The sequence below is a fragment of the Amblyomma maculatum genome, chromosome 1 (genome assembly GCF_055883805.1).
Source record: "Amblyomma maculatum isolate TAMU_Amacu chromosome 1, ASM5588380v1, whole genome shotgun sequence".
In the NCBI taxonomy this organism is placed as follows: domain Eukaryota; kingdom Metazoa; phylum Arthropoda; class Arachnida; order Ixodida; family Ixodidae; genus Amblyomma; species Amblyomma maculatum.
In genome coordinates this window covers 179,500,454-179,517,794 of record NC_139344.1, presented here as the reverse complement: position 1 = coordinate 179,517,794, position 17,341 = coordinate 179,500,454, and the positions used below count along the sequence as shown (strand labels likewise).

The 17,341-nt window shown below is 46.3% G+C and overlaps 1 protein-coding gene across 3 annotated transcripts in view; it reads right to left on the bottom strand.

Moving 5' to 3' along the window:
- The window catches only part of LOC146205014 (synaptotagmin-15-like), an 80,402-nt gene that overhangs the window by 7,293 nt on the left and 55,768 nt on the right, over positions 1-17,341 (bottom strand). For all 3 annotated transcript variants that reach the window (XM_084589679.1, XM_084589678.1, XM_084589680.1), the window contains 3 exons: positions 9,978-10,108; positions 2,619-2,752; positions 1,869-2,030 (listed from right to left, as the gene is read on the bottom strand). In XM_084589679.1, the coding sequence (XP_084445805.1) occupies positions 1,869-2,030; positions 2,619-2,752; positions 9,978-10,108 (427 nt within the window). The remainder of the gene's footprint in view (positions 1-1,868; positions 2,031-2,618; positions 2,753-9,977; positions 10,109-17,341) is intronic.

Sequence of the window (17,341 nt, the reverse complement as noted above, 5' to 3'; positions counted from 1 at the left end):
CTCTGTATGACAAGTGACTCCAGGTGTAGGCTGTTACTGTTACTGTAACTTTCTCTGTGCTGTTACTTTCTCGGTGGCGACAATCCTTGCCTTGTCCCAGTCAATGTTGAGGCCTTTCATGACGGCGTGTTTCGCCAAAGCGTTATTACGAACACTTGCGTTTTTTTCTTTTACGTCATGAGCGTGCTACTGCAATAGCTTTTTGTTCCTTCGATATACCCACAGTTGCAATATGCACAGGGGATTGCGAAAAAAACTCCGGGGAACCTTTCCTTTAGCAGTTTGTCATTCATGCTTCCCAACTGATAACGAAGTTTTTTTGTTCTTTTAAGGGATATTCCATCTTCGGGGAAGGCGCCCGTGCCCTTGTGCTGGGAACCTAAACGTCAAGAGAAATCTGTTTTTCACTGGTATGCTTGTCTTGTTTCGTCCCAACAAACACGAATCATCTTGGAAGAAGGCAGCAGACCAGGCAACGAAACAGAAGAAGCGCACACAGACACAAGGACAACGCTGCACTGAGATCTATATTGATCACAACCCGCACATCTTCTCCTCCCTTCACTTGTCTGCAGCCAACTTCTTTTCGAAGCATGTGCAATCAGGAAATGGGGAGACCAATGTGTTAGCACGCCTTCAGTGGTATTGTTGAAAAAGGAATGCGATTTTTTACGCTTACCAGCACGACGTTAAAGATAAGGAAGACGTTGGCTGCAGACGTAAAGTGAAGGGAGGAGAAGATGTGCGGGTTGTGATCAATATAGATCTCAGTGCAGCGTTGTCCTTGTGTCTGTGTGTGCTTCTTCTGTTTTGTTGCCTGCTCTGCTGCCTTCTTCCAAGATGTGCGACCAACTAGCTCAACGTTCAACTCTATTATTAAACAGGAATCAGACGACTGCTTATTTTCTTTACCTCCTCATTGCATTTTAAAGCTCAGGTGACGGCGTCTTTGCCGTTACTGCGTTAACAGTGTGCATTTCTTTGCGCAAAAAAGGCGTAATCTGTGTGTATGTGTGCAGCCATCCCTCCCCGCTCCACTCTCTTCGTTGCGCTCTAGCGGATCGTTAGGATCCTTTCGGCCGCTCTTCCGCCCCAGAAGATCGCTTCTCCTGAGCACCCTGCGGCGCGTGCAGCTCCAGGCACTATGAGTTTCCGTTCACTTCGACCCTTCAAAAGACCTGCATCTAGCATGCCTCAAATTACCGAAAACACACGCGGCAGCCGAACGAGAAACCGGCATCAAATTCAAAGAAGCAATGGGAAGGCGGTCATTGTAAAGGAAAAATGTGATACAACCAAGGCTGCGAAAGCAGATTTACTTCATCTCACAGTATGGCCGCTAGTGCATTAGAATAGGTTCAAAAGGCCTTATATTCCATTCAACGGGAATAAGTAAAAATTATACTGGTTTCACCTTCGCTACACCAAAGATCGAGCGACAACTGTACGATGACATATATTCTCGGAATGTGCTCGCCGGGATCTATTCAAGGCAGACCCGACATTGTAGCGTAAATTTTAATGTTTAGTCGCAATGAACGAATTAACGATAAATAAATAATGCGTGTAAGTTAGTAGAATGCAAATGTATTCGACGGAAACTCTCCCACAATATGACTTGTAAAGTTCAAGTTTTAGTCACAATTAACTTAACGGTAATTACGCAGTTTAATTTGTACAGCCCTTGCGTGACTGTGGCTTGAATTTGCAGGTTCGACCTTGAGGATGGCGCAAAGTCAAAGCTGTGAGCAGCTCAAGACGCTCGACTCTTGCATTGGGTACAGCTACTGCTCTCAAAATTCATGGGGGAAGGGTGGTGTGGGGGGGGGGGGGTGCACTTATGCTCCGTCGTTAGGCGTATGACGCACCTTGGGCACGTTGTCCAGGTCCAGCCAGATGACCTTGTCCGGAGTGAGCGGCTCCTTCTCCAGCTGCAGCGCGACGTGGCCCAGACAGTGGCGCACTTTCTTCCGGTCGATGTCGTAAACCGAGAGTCGGAGTGAGCGCGTGCGCGCCTCGGCCTCTGGTATCTGCACGCACAGCCACCATCGGTTACGAACTGCACTCCTCCTCGGCTGCCGACGAGAGCGACGTTATTTTTAAGAAAAGCTGTAGCCTCGGCGCGGGCGTGCCCTGGCTACAGCCATTGTTAGCGGCCTGATAAGTGCAAGTGGCAAACTCGTGAACATAATTCGCGAGCGGTACTTGCGAACCCGAGTTGCTAGTCCCAAAAAGTAGGGTGAGTAAGCTCGCAACCCAGACGAAGGCTGTTTACTGAAAGACGATTTTGAATTTCCGTAACAGTCACCAGGGCCGACTGACCTGACCTCTGTGGGTCGCATGTTTGACAGCTCAATTTAAACAACGGAAACTAAAGAACTACTAAGTTCAGCTAGCACCACACCTTATGTAACTAGGAACAGCCTACTCTGTGCTCGTCGATCACCGCTGTGTACCGAGTGCGTACGGCTAATGAAACTTGCCCTAGATGTTCACGGCAACGCATTCTACCCAAAGGGCGGCTCGGGCCGCTTTACAGCAAATGGGGAAAATATCACGTTGCGTTGACGACTTAGCCGCAGTTGCACGGTAAATTTTACCTGCAGCTCCGAACTTACTTTGAAAGTGAGGGTTTCGTCAAATTTAGGTGCCAGCGTGCGGGTCTTGACGGAGCTCTGTTGGAAAGTGTTTTCGTCCGGCAACAAGTAGGCCCGAACGAAAGGGTCCCGCGGAGTATTCGTCAAACCCCGACCTGGAGCGAAAAACAGCAGATAGAGGAAGGAAAAGGTGTCTTTTGGCGACTTTACTGACACGAAAGCACTATGCTCAGGCAATGCGAGCAGATTAAAACAAATATTTTCGCGTGAGCGCGAACAGACGTCCTCGACCACACTATAAGTTGCTCGTGAGCCAACTTTTCCACTAAGTCGTCATATAATATAGCGCGACAAGCCAGTCTTGGAGAAAAATAAGTCGCGGCTATGAGAAACTCTATCACAACTGGAGACTTGCCCCTATGGACAAAAACACAACACAAAAAGCGTTGCGCCCGCATTAAGTATAATGCGTCTACCGAAAAGTTACTGCGCTAAATCACAATAGCTTTTTTTTTTTCTTTTTCTGTCGTATATGGCACAGAAATCTTGACTTCGTTCTCTTTCTCATTCTCGGTAGCCATTAGAGCAACATGTACCGTAAACCCTGTTCGCAAGTTGAATTGAAAATTATGTTTTGAATTATTATTGCTGAAGCCCACGTTTCAAGGGCTGTTTCAAACGGGTCGTTATAGCACGTTAAAGCATGAATAAGCATTTCTCCTTTCTTTCGAAAGTAGACCCTCGGGGAGGTATTTCAAAGCGTGAACCATAGGGCAAGTTGGTCACCTTTCTTTGAAGACTGCAGCTCGGACCTCGATGCACGAACGAAAAGAAGCTCCGCCGTTAAGGGTATGACGCGACAGCATTAATGGCTGCCTTCTGCTTGCGGTTCCCGTTGCGCATCCTTTGGTTCGCGCCCATGCACTTTGCTACTAGCTTAATTCCTCATCCCTTAATTTGTGTCTCTATTAGCTCACACATACTCATTAACGCACAGTCGTAAGCTACCATATATGTGAAAGACCACTCGACATAGGTATAAGGCCCCACTTTAACCAATCCGTACGTATGTGCATGCCTGCATGGTCTAAGAGTAGCGCGTGTAGCTGACTCGGGGTCCAAGTGTCCCGAAAAATTCGATATCAATTTCACCTTGAAATCTCAAAGAAGCCCGAATTGGCAGCGTCTCAACAACTCGTCATGTCGTGTGACCTCATGACGTCACAAAGTATGCCGACCGATCAGCTAGTGGCCGGCCATTTCACCTGTCAACTATAACCTGCCTGAGTCATGCACGGGATTTTTCGCTCACATCGCAGAGGCCAAATTTTCTGGAGCACGAGGTCTTTAAAGCGATTGACAGTGACGCCGCCACTTCGCCTGATCATAAACACGCCATCACGCCATATGGGTCTTTACTGGCGCGCACCTCTTGGCCAGCTGCCAAGGTACGTGCTGCGGGCGGCGCCGATGCCGACGGCGCCAACTGAGGAACGGGCTCAGAAGAAGGAAATATTTAAAACGAGGGACAAGCACGATTCGTTCCTCTGTGTCCGAGTTGTGGGGACCAACTCGCACCCTCCCCCCATTGTGGGCGAACATCCCCTCGTAACAGTGTTGGTGAGCAAAGCGACATCGATACCTAAGCTTCTTTTATTGCTAGCTGGAGTTGCTGTCATTACAACAATAGAGGCCTGTTTGTGTCAGCACGTGCATTCTTTGTTCCCAAGAGTACTCCGTAGTCAGCGTACGCTCAGTACCGCGCGCGATCCCGGAATAGACGATTTAAACAGCCAGACGCGAATAAGCGGGTTAAGCGCTCTTATTCCCCATTGACCATTTTGCGGAAAAGCAAGCGCCACCTTTTGTGCAAAATGGAAAGCTTCGCCAGCACTTTTCATTGGAGAGCAATTAATTCTCAGACTAACGTGCGCAAGCCAGAGTTCGGTGGTTCACATCCGCTTATTTCGTTTAGTGCCGTGGTTTTGCTGAAAACGTGCGTCTGCTGATGAAAGAGGTTGACAGATGAGATAACATCGCAATTTCGATTTCAGGAAAGGCTTGGAGCTAAGACTTTTTAAGTTGTAGCCAGAATGATGAGCACGTGTTGCAATACGTGCACTCTGCTATTCATCTGTGCCACGCGCATCGCGGCTGGTGCTTAAAAGAGAAAGGCTATGTCAGAACCTTGAAGATGAATATTGAAACCACCGACGAAGGAATAGGTTTGATGAAGCCGGCGTGCGAAGCACCGTCTACGAATACCAGTGTTTATGTGACAAAGGCATGGCTCGTCGTTAAGACGGCCCACTCCTTTTGAGCGCACTGCGATTGTGTTGCTAGGCAAAATGTTTTATTTATAAACATGAGTTTCTCTAGTGCAGAAAACCTGATGACTAAATGAAAGTTCATGGTATATACGCCTATGTGTGGTTGAGTGTTACAAAATAAAGAGATACAATTTTGTAATGCGTGCAGATGTTTATATTTACGCTATCTGGATAGGGTAGGAGTTCTTGCTAACTTCGTCATCACTTTTTGACGCAGACCACACTTTGTTGATTAGTGAACGACCTTTTGTGCTATCTCAGCCCCGGTTCGCGCTGATACGGGAAGGCATTGTGCACTAAAGGGCCGAATCCTGCGACACGTTGGAGTGCGGGGATATATGAGGCTGCTCTCTGCCGAGGTCCGCTGTTCAGGTAGCGCAGCTAATACTGTTGCAATTTTGGAGAATGTTCATAGTAAATATTATTCAATTTTAACTAAAAACTTGCGGTTGTCGATGACAGAACTGTTATAGAACAATCGAGATGTGTACACTTGGCAGGTAGGGCACCCGCTTCGGAACGGGCTGGATGTGCTCAACTTGCCTCATCGACGGCGTTGTCTTTCACGCCATGTTTGTCGTTTCGGCACTCATTAGCTCGAAGTGTCACTGTTGTAAGATGTCTGCTTAGCTTGGATAGAAACGCGTTGCAGTTACATGGCTGCCCCACGATTCTGCATGCAATAGTGAACAATACTGCGTTTATTTGGCTGCCGACATATAGTAGGACTGCTGTTGAGTGTTGTTGCGAGGGATGCACTATCTTGCACGGATGTACAGTCCTTGTCAAAAGTGCAGAGCCCAAGGGGTCGGGTTCTGAGCCACTTCGTGCGGCTTGTAATGGATCTCCAGTGTTTCATATTATCTTTATGGTAAGATGATATTTTGCCCTACCCCCTCCAACAGGAAGGACCTCCACTAATGCTAAATCAGCGCCACTACACGGCTCGGAAGCAGACCCCCCGGGCTCTACACTTTTGACAAAGGTTGTACATGCTCTATAAGTCGATAGTCCTTGGTGAAAGTATAGCATGCACCACACCACCACCATCATCAGAAGCAACAGCAGCCAGACTATACCCACTGCAGGGCGAAGGCCTCTCCAATATTTCTCCACTTAACCCGGTTCTGTGCTAGCTGCATCCATTTGACCCCTGCGAACTTCTTAACCTCATCCGCCCACCTAACTTTCTCTCGCACCCTGCTACACTTTCCTCCCCTTGGAATCCAATTTGTCACCCTAAGCGACCATCGGTTATCCTCTCTTCGCACTACATGCCCTGCCCATGCCAATTTCTTCTTATTGATTTTCACGGGAATGTCGATCATTAACTCAAATTATTTCTCTGACACACTCCGCACGCTTCCTAGCTCAACGTTACACCTACCATTTTCGGTTCCATAGCTCTCTGCGTTGTCCTCAACTTAAGTAGAACTCTTTTCGTTTGCCTCCACGTTTCAGCCCCATAGGTGAGCACAGGTACGTCGTGACTATTATATACATTCCTCTTGAGTGATACCGGTAAATTTAGGCAGCTGGTCATAACCCGCGAGTACTTACCAAATACGCGCCATCCCAATCTTATTCTTTTAGTTATTTCCCTTCCATGGTCCGGATCTGAGGTTACTATACCTGCCCTCAGTAGACATATTCGCCTACAACTTCCAGTGCTTCGCTACCTACTGTAAACTATTGGTCCTTCTCGAGGCTGTTGAACATTACCTTAGTTTTTTTTTTTTTTTTGCATATTAATTTTAGGCCTACCTTTCTGCTTTTACTGTCTAGGTCATCAGTCATTCTTTACAACTCACCCTCTGAGTTACTTAGCAAGGCAATGGTATCAGCAAATCACAAATTACTGAGGTATATTCTCCATCTACCCTTATCCCTAAATGCTCCCATTTCAAGTAATAGTTCTTCTAAGCAAGCTGTGAATAGTACTGGGGAGATCGCGTCTCCTTGCCTAACACCTTTTTTTTTATGATAATTTTATTACTTTTTTTTACACAAAACTATGGTTGCTGTGCAGCCACACTATATATTTTCCAGTACTTTTACATATGGCTAATCTACACCCTGATTTAGCCATGCCTCCATGACTGCGGAGGTTTCTACTGAGTCAAATGCTTTTTCGTAATGAGTGAATGCTATGCATGAGGGTTGGTTATATTCTGAGCATTTTTCTATCACCTGGTTGATAGTTTGGATATGATCGATACTAAAGTAGAGTACCTTTTCCGAAAATCTGCTTGATTCTTTAGTTGATTGAAGTTTAAGGTGGCTTTTACTCTATTAGCGATTACCTAAAAATACCTTGCACGTAACGGATAGTAAGCTGATTGGTCTGTAATGTTCAACTCCTTAGCGTCGCCTTTCTTATGAATTAAGATAATGTTAGCGTTCTTCCATGCTTCGCTTGTAAAAGCAAGGCCTACACCACCTCGCATCGAGGCGGAGATGGCCCCTTACCGTAAGTGGCGCGGCTGGAGAAAAAGAAAAAAACTCTAAATAAGAGACTACGGCCCAGATAAAAGCCGAAAACGGGAGAGAAAGTGCGCCTTTGTAGAAGAGCAGGGAGAGAGGGTGGAACACGCTGCTTCGAGAGCAGACGACGCGCACTAGGGGATAGCTCATGAAAGTGCCATGCCTTTTCTTTTTCCTTCCATGGTCCAACTCTTTAAAATAATGTTAAGGTTTCCCTAAACACGTACACATACACGGCGAAAGTGAAACAAGCAGCTCACATCATCCGCCCCATTACAGCGCAAGAATGCGCGGCTGGGCAGCGCTGGGTTATGTTTTCCCACCAAAACCAAATCGCCTATAGAGGGCATACGTAGACGCTTCTCCGCTAAGCCCACATCCGGCGCTCGCATAAACACACGCCGTGCCTTTACAAGCCTCTTGGCCCACTGCCAAAGTCCGCGTGCTGTGGACTGCGTCGATGCCAAACTGAAGAACGAGCTCAGACGAAGGAGAGGTTTAAAAAACAGGACAGGCATCTTGCATCTCAGTCGCTGCAGTCGAAGATCCACAGAAAGCTGTGGCAGGAGTGCTGAAAGCTTTGTCCACATTAATGCGACAGGATCGGGTCGAGACTGGAATCGACGGGATCAGAATGCTACTTAGATACGACGAAAGCCAATTTAAATGAACTTGACGTTAGAGATCAAGACATGCGTGAGAGGAACGACTCCCAGCTGGACTTCCCACATAGTGTGGGAAAACAGCGTCTGACAACGCGGCGAGCCTCCATGGTCTCGGAGGTGTTACGCGCCAGAACAAAGAAAATTTCCGATTTATCCTCTCCATACTGCTAATCCGATCTCCTATCTTCACACTGTTTTCGTCTATTCTCGTCACCGCCGCTACGTCCTGGCCGTGGTGTACGGTGTCCTTAGCATGTGCGTGGCTACCTCGTTCGACTATGCAGCGTGACATCTCAGGTGGCACCTTTATCCTGGCTGCTCATTTTATGTAGTCACCGACTTACGACCCCGTCTTCGGTGAGCGCGATACTTTCTCTCGTCATTGTCTGGCCTCCTCATCCCCGGCGGATCCGCCACATCGTTTTATTCCCGCTGCCCTGCGCAGTACTGTCACGGTGAGCCCTATTAGGAAGTGTTTGGGACTGGGCTAGTTGGAACATCTTCTCATAAATGCTGCGCTGCTTAGTTGTACACGAACAAAAGATATGGAGAAACGCTGAGGTTAAGCGCAATTGCGCTTAACCTCAGCGTTTGTTTAATTTATTTGTCCGTGTACAACTAAGCAGCGCACTTTATTAGGAGACGGTTATTGTGCTGCGCAACTCTGAATTTTTTTCGGCCCCTTTCACCCCTTGGCGCGACTGCAATATAATCGCAAGGTCTTGAACAATCACGTTTAACGGACACATAGCAGCTGATCAAGCATGTGACTCTAAGCCTTGCACGCGAGTCAGTTTGCTATTAGGCCTGGCCGAACTACCCTATACCGTTTACAAGAACCCGACAACTGATATTTAACCCCACAGACAGGCTCCGCGCTACGCTGACGAGTTCACGTGTAAATGCCGCTAGCGTGATTCTCGTAAAATTGCACGTCTGTAGCTTCGTTCACATAAGCCCGATGGGTGTTGATCGACTCAGGCGTCGGGGTGAGTGAGGTCAGCTTGCCACGAGCCCAGCTTGTTCACATCAACTCAATCTATGCGAGTCAAGACCGGCGTGGCTCCCATCGAAAATTGCAATGCGAGCGTGGGAAGGCGGCGTCCAAGAGCACTGCAAGTAACCGCTAGCCCCGCAGGTGCAATGCACTAACGCCAAATACGTTCTTATTTCTCATTTCCCTTCTCTCTTACCAGGCCATATATATTCGACCGCGTTTGCATGTACCTTGCAAGTGGGTTGGGCTGAGTCAACCTGCCTCCTACAGTGGACTGGCCCAGCCCGACCCGCGAACGTTGACACAAACCTGACATGCGGATTTCACTCAGGCTCACCACTACGTTTTCGGGTTTATGCAAACGCGCAGCGTCAAGTGAAACTATTGTAATCTCGACACGGGCATAAAGATACGTAGTACACTGCGTGTGCCGGCACATTCATTATATTCTTATTAAATATTATTGCTAATGTTACCATTATTATTAATTTATAGCTTCGCTCACCATCACCAGAAAGTCACTGTTTTTTCTGGATAAATCATCTTCACGAGGTATCTTGCCGGCATGACTGAGGCCGCCAGCATAATTAAAGAAAACAGCAGCCACTTCAGAGCCCCAAGTAATTACACACACGAGGTATCGGAAAACTCGTTGCATGGTGGTCAGCGCAAGCAAAAGTGAATAAAAGTTACCTCAGCAGCACCGCTGGTAACGTAATGGGCTTAAATCGATTTAAAACGAACATAAGGCACGAAGAAATTAAGAAATTTTTCATTGTAGAAAAAAAAAAACAGCCTTACTTTCACTTAACCGCCTGCCTGTTAGATGAGCACCATGCCTTAGTGACAACCACTTGACCTCACGAAAAAATAAAGCTCATTATAAGAGGAGTAAAAAACATACCTGGCAGGTACTTGGCCTTAATAATGTGCACATCAAGTTCCTCGCTCTGCGGCTTGTAGTTTAGGCTGAACCAAAGCCTGCCGTTAGTGCATCTTGGTACCGTTGAGTCCTCGTCATCAGACCAGCTGTAACTGTGCGCACAAAAAGAAATAAAGTCAGTTTGACATTCCGTCACAATAGTGCTGAACCAATTCACCCAGGCTTTTCCAGCCAAATAGCTGCGTTATTGAATGTAGAGTGGTGAGAGATCAAGCATTCTGACGAAAGTTTGACGAGAAAGAACAAAAACAGCCGTGAAAAATTAATCGAAACAGAACCGTCGAGTTTTTAGCGCGTTCGTTTACATTTCGCACTTATCGAGCCATGAAACCTACTGTTATTATTCGCAAGAGTATGAGTGATAACCACAAGTGCATGCGCAAAGCCCGACTTGTTTTACTGTTCGAAATAGTGCCCACATTTCTCATCTTGCGGCGCCAGCATTGTTTTTTAAAACCCATTACTTGAGAACATTCCTGCGGGCCAAAAATGATAGTGGTTGTGCCTTAGCTCACAAGTTTTACGTGCTAAAGTTAAAAGGCTGGAAGTCATTTCACACTAAACAGGCTAAGTTAGCACTATATACATAGATGAGCCTCAAGCTAAATTAGGCTCACGAACGAGTAAATATAGGCATTATATTAACGTGCTACAGTAATGTAACCTGACAGATCTTCAGGCTTAGCTATGCCCATTAGGCTTAACTGTGCCCAAAACGCTAAATTATGCTTAGAAAAGCGTGATCATTGTATGTTCACACACGTTCTGACTTTTTCCTAACATGTGCTGCGTGCAGGTTTAATATTAGTGTCAATTAGTTCACCTTTGACCTTGATCATGGTACTCATGGTAGTCGCGGTCACTCGTAGCAAGTCATAGGATGGCCATGTATAGCAGATGTAGGCTTATTGCCACAGCAACGAACGGTTAGGTGGACGGAATCCAGAAATCGGTGAAAATATATTGTACTAGGCTGGAAGTGCCTTGGCACTGAAAAGCAAGTGAGAGAAACTTTTGAAACTTCGGCCTCTCTGTCAAACCTACAGATGGTGCGAGACAATCATATGACCGTACATTCGATTCTTCTCGCATGGAATAACATTATTTAGTTGGCCGAGCTCTTGTTTATTCATGTGGTAGGTGGATACCAGGGCTCATTGTAGAACAGGCCGACAGGAGGACGTTAAGAGTACAGCTGACCTACAGCCATTATTTCGAATCTAAAGGTCAAGCGCACTGCTTGGAGAACTATAATTTTACGCGAAGCGTACTTCTCTCGTTTCGCCGGAAAGCCGCCGCCGTACCCGAGTTTGAAAGGGTGCTTTCAAGGGCTGGCCAAAATCCTGCCGAAGAAAACATTTGGGTGGCGCCGACGCTCCTCCATGGCGGCGGCCACAGGAACTGATGTGATACGCCTTTCCCTAGACAGATGGCGCTAATGCAAACTGCGCGTCTAGAGTCGAAAAACATGTCGCAAAATAATGGACGGCTTGTATGAAGTGCGTACCAGTAGTTGGTTCATAGATTGGGCGGTGCTTGATAGCGTGAATGCTTTAATGAGTGGTGACTGGTTATTCGTGAATGGAGCCAGCGTGGTGTAGACGAATAATCTCGTGCGTGTGTCGCTGAGTTTTAACGCGTGTGATGGAACCTATGGCTGGTACTAGTGCGGCATCGTCGTCTGAAATTGCATCAGATGTGTGCAATAATGTAGGGGCTTCGTTTCACGATGTGTCTTCTCTTGATGATGGTGTTCTGTTACCAGCGAGACTTCGTAAAAAAGATGCCTAGAATTCTGACAGAGAAATCTGGGTGTGAGGCAGCTAGACGGTTGAAATGAAGGCGGGAATCTGAGCTTCCGAGGACTCCAGGATTAGAAGTGGGCGACTGGATGCGTAGGCGAAGCTTAAGCGCCCTCCGAATTTTCGGCAATGGAGGTCTGCAAATAATCTTTCTGTCGTTTATCTTGTTTACGAAGCGAGAAAAAAAAAAAGGATGCCGCATAGATGTTTCTAAAGTACCTATGCAATGTTTGGGCAGGAAAGCAGCGGTCGAGCTTTCTCTTAATCGACAGCATAAGGCCGCACAGTTCGCTTGCAAGCGCCTGACTCAGTGAACTGACGCAGTCCAAAGTCTCAATATGGCGTTTCTCATCCCTGATATAAATGCACAAGAGAGATTGTCCCATAAATTTTTACTGTATGTATGTCCACAGTAGATCGCGAAACTCTTTCGTCCACTAAAACCAAAAACTGCTTCACTTGTGTTCTTACATGCCTCGAGTTTCTATGGCCATCATGCCCGCCTTAGCCTCCTCAAACTGTGCATTCCGTGAGCCTTGCTTTGAAAGGTGTTCCACGCAAGCTGATTAAGACTTTGCGCTCGATCATCTTTGATTTCATTTAAAAGATCATGGCTTATTGTGTTACTATGACAAACATTATTTCAGCTTGCATATAGCAAAAAAGTTTCCAAGCGGTAGCAAAATCTAGTCACACAGAGAAATGTAAGAAATAAACATTTGTTACGCATAACCGTGAAACTTTTTTTATATATGAATATATGAAACGCATTGCGCTTTCACATGCAGTAAATTGAATTCAATTTGTTTTATTTATTTCTTTTTAGTCTACAGTCGCACTCTGGGAAAGCGCCAGGCCTTTTACAAGGGCTGCATAAAAAAATGATTGAAAACCCGTCCTTAGTAGAGTAGCGATTAAAAGCGCGTGTGTCCTAATCTCGTTGCTTGTAAATACATTCTTAATCAGCAATTATACGGTAATGGTGTTAAAAGGGAGTGACGTGACATTTAGAGCTCTCTTAAACTAAGGGCTGAGGATGCTGTCCATGCATAGGCCCCGCGGTAGCTCTCTGCCACTAAATAAAAGGAATGCTATCTGTTGGTGACAAAAGCATATTGGCGTCTGAAGTCATGCTAATTAATGCAGTTATCAATAGAAGGATACATTTATCCGCGGCAAGGTTATCAATTAAAGGTGATTGAAACAACGGCTAAAATTTCGCTAACTCCCCTTCATGGATCACTGCCTTGTCGTGGCGGAGGGGCTTGCGAAACTCGATGAAGTGAGCTCTGCTGTGTAGGATTACCCAAGATAGACAGGTCACGGCAGAGAGTTCTGACAAAATTTGATTCACTTGAGAAGGTAATGGCAACCCACTCCAGTATTTCCTGCCAAGAAAACCCTATGGCCAGTCACAATACCATTAATGATATGGCGCCGGATGATTAGCCCCCCAGGTTGGAAGGCGTCCCACATGTTACTGGGGATGAACAAAGGGCGATTCCTAGTAGCTCCAGGACGAATGAAGCGGCTGGGCTAAAGCCAAAAGGACGCTCAGTTGTGGATGTGTCGGGAAGCGACCGGAAAGTCCGATGTTGCAAGGAGATATATCACATAGCAACATGGAATGTAAGATCTATGACGCAAGGTAAACTGGATATCATCAAGCGAGAAATGGACAGATTGAACATTGATATCTTGGGTATCAGCGAGCTCAAGTGTACCGGAATGGGAGAATTTAACTCCGGCGACCATTATGTCTTTTATTGTGGGCACGAATCCAAGAGAAGGAATGGGGTCGCTCTCATAGTAAACAGAAGAATGGGCAAAGCAGTGCTAGGGTACAACCCCAAAAACGACCGAATGATTTCACTTCGGATCCAAGGTCACCCTTTCAACAAACAATTATCCAAGTCTATGCACCAACCACTACTGCTGAAGAAGCTGACGTTGAGAGATTTTATGCTGACCTGCAATGCCTTTTAAATCGCACTCCATCATCAGACGTCCTTTTTCTCATTGGAGACTGGAATGCTAAGGTGGGGAGTGAAGAAATGTCCGGAATTACAAGCAAGTTCGGTCTTGGTGAGCCAAATGAAGCTGGGCAGAGGCTAGTAGAGTTTTGTCAAGAAAACAACCTTACCATAGCGAATACTCATTTTCAACAGCACAGGAGGCGCCTGTACACATGGACTTCACCGGACGGTCTGTACAGGAATCAGATCGATTATATTCTTTGCCGGCAGAGATGGAGAAGCGCTATACAAGCAGTAAAAACAATGCCTGGGGCCGATTGTGGCACCGATCATCAGCTTCTTGTTGCCAAATCTAAGGTTCGATTGAGGAAAACGCAGAAAACTAGAAGGCCTTTCAGGTATGATCTGGATCAAATTCCATCAGAATATGCTGTGAAAGTGAGGAATCGATTTCAAGAATTAGACCTAGAAGACAGAGAGCCTGAAGAGATGTGAACTGATGTTCGTGATATAATACAAGAAGTTGCTACTAAGGTAGTTCCAAAGCAAAAGAAATGCAAGAAAGCAAACTGGTTATCTGAAGAGGCTTTGCAAATAGCTGAGGAAAGGAGGATGGCAAAAGGTATGGGGGAAAGAGAAAGATACAAGGTTCTCAATGTGAATTTTCAGAAAATAGCAAGGAGAGATAAGAATGCCTTCCTGAACATACAGTGCCAAGCAGTTGAGGACAACAGCCAATTGAGGGACACAAGAGCTCTGTATAAGACAATCAAAGATATCAAAGGAAGCTTCTGTGCTAAGCTGGGTGTGATAAAGGACAAACGAGGCAGGGACCTACTCAGAGATAAAGCCTCAGAGATAAAGAAAAGGTGGCAGGAATACACAGAAGAACTGTACAAGAAGGACCTGAATGACAAACCCAACATAAGACCGCTGTGGTTACTGATCTCGAGCCGGGCATCCTAAAGAGTGAAGTTGAATGAGCCTTAGCCAGCCTTTCTAAGAACAAAGCTAGCGGAATTGATGGTATTCCAGCTGAGTTGCTTCAAAACCTCAACCATGACGACGCTGTTAACGTTCTGTATACATTATGTCAGCAAATTTGGACAACCCTGCAGTGGCCACAGAATTGGAGGTCAGTTTACATCCCCATTACAAGGAAAGGCAGTGCCAAAGAATGTTCCAACTACTGCACGATCGCGCTTATTTCGCATGCTAGCAAGGTGATGCTGAAAATCCTCCAAGGTAGGCTGCAGCAGTATGTTGATCACGAGCTTCCGGACATGCAAGCTGGGTTTCGCAAGGGCAGGGGAACAAGATACCAGATTGCCAACCTTCGCTGGATCATAGAAAAAGCAAGAGAGTTCCAGAAACCCATCTACTTCTGCTTTATTGATTATGCGAAAGCGTTTGACTGCGTAGACCACAGCAGATTGTGGCAAGCTCTCCCAGAGATGGGAGTTCCAATTCACCTCATCTGTCTCCTCAGGAACATGTATGAAGGGCAAGAGGCCACAGTCAGTACTGAGCATGGTCTTACTGATTGGTTTCCGATTGAGAAAGGAGTGAGACAAGGCTGCATACTGTCACTCTGCCTATTTAACCTATATGCTGAGTGCATCATGAGGAAAGCCGGTCTGGACGAGTCTTCAGCTGGAGTGAACATTGCTGAAAAACGTATCAACAACCTTAGATATGCGGATGATACCACTTTAAAGGCAGAAAGTGAAGTGGAACTCAAGAGGCTTCTGATGCGCGTACAAGAAGTGAGTGAGAAGTTTGGGCTTAAGCTGAACATTAAAAAGACAAAGATCATGGCGTCTTGCCCTATCAAGTCCTGGAGCATCAAGGGACAAGAAGTGGAAGCTGTGACAGATTTTCTGTTCTTGGGCTCCAAGATTACCCCGGAAGGAGACTGCATCCATGAAATTAGGAGAAGCCTGCTTCTGGGAAAGAGAGCCATGGCTAGCCTTGACCGCCTAGTAAAGAGCAGAAACATTAGTCTGCCAACCAAGATCCGTATAACTCGTGCTATGGTCTTTCTAGTTGTGATGTATGGATGCGAGAGTTGGACTGTGAAGAAGGCTGACCGCCGCAGAATTGACGCGTTTGAATTGTGGTGCTAGCGGAGACTCTTGAGAGTTCCTTGGACTGCCAGAAGATCAAATCAGTCAATATTGTGGACCATAAACCCTGACTGCTCATTGGAGGGTCAAATTCTAAAGTTAAAGCTCAGCTACTTCGGTCATCTGATGAGAAGAGAGGAGTCGCTGGAGAAAGATTTGATGTTGGGAAAGGTTGAGGGTCACCGGAGAAGGGGTAGGCAGCGAACGCGATGGTTAGATGGCATCCTCGAGGCGCTGCAGATGAAGGTATGCGATGTCAGGAAGATAGTGAGAGACCGGAAAGCGTGGCGTGATATGGTCCATAGGGTCACGAAGAGTCGGACACGACTGAGCGACTGAACTGAACTGCAATAACTATGCATGTTTCGAAGACATAATCTACCGCCGCTGCCAAAGGTAAGTATACCGCATTTTTAGTGAAGAAAGTCTACAGCAGGTCTTGGGCAGCTAATCTGATCCTACTAAGCAGCGCTCTAGAGAACACGTTCTTACATATACGTACTCCCTTAAAGGGCCAATTCGGGCTTTGAACGAAGAGGAAAAAATGAACTGACTTTTGCGTATGGCACATAACTAGGCTAAGAGAATTGCCATAGGGGAAACATCAGGATTAATTTAGATATCCCCTGGTACCTCTGCCGTGTTTTAACACTCTCCAAAATCTGAGCACCAGGATTTCTGACATTCCAGCTCCATAAAAATTCGGCCGCCACTGCCAGGTTCGAGCCCAGCACTCCGTGTTCAGTAGCGTAGAACACTACTTTCCGTCAACTGCAAAGAGTGCGTTGCTTGCAAACATAATCGTGGAATCGTTGCATCGTTGCATCGTGCTCCGGCCTAATCGCTTTTTTTGTCGTTCCCTCGTGCTCTCACTATTGTGGTGTTTATATGCTGACAGTCTGAACAAGTGGTCGCTCCTTCAGTAGCGTTTCGCGCATGTCAAAATGGAAAAGGCCGGTCTGTGCTGGCGGCTCACTCCGAACTCTTGCCGTTGTAGCGATGGAAGCCGTGTTGGCAACAGATCGCCGAAGATGAAAGTTTATTTTTTTTTTTTTCAGAGCACAGGCTTCGCTATTTAAAAGCATCGCGTGGCGGCTCATGTTTTAGAGTTATCGCAGCGCTTCCAGAGCATTAGTGTGCATCATTGCGTCCGCTGGAAGTAGCTTCCCCCAATCCACATGCACACAAAAATAGATGCGCCATAGTATAGAAGCTTTTGAATGAATTTTTTCATTATTTCTGCAAATTAATGATTCTGTGCCAACAAAATGATAAAATCACGACACTAAGTAAGCAGTCGGCCGAACTTCTGCAAAAGTATTCTGCAAAAAAGCGATTACATTTCGCTATATTAGGCCATCCACGCCTGACGTGAATTTAATATGGGAGCGCGTAGCAGCGCTCTTCAGAAGACCACAACG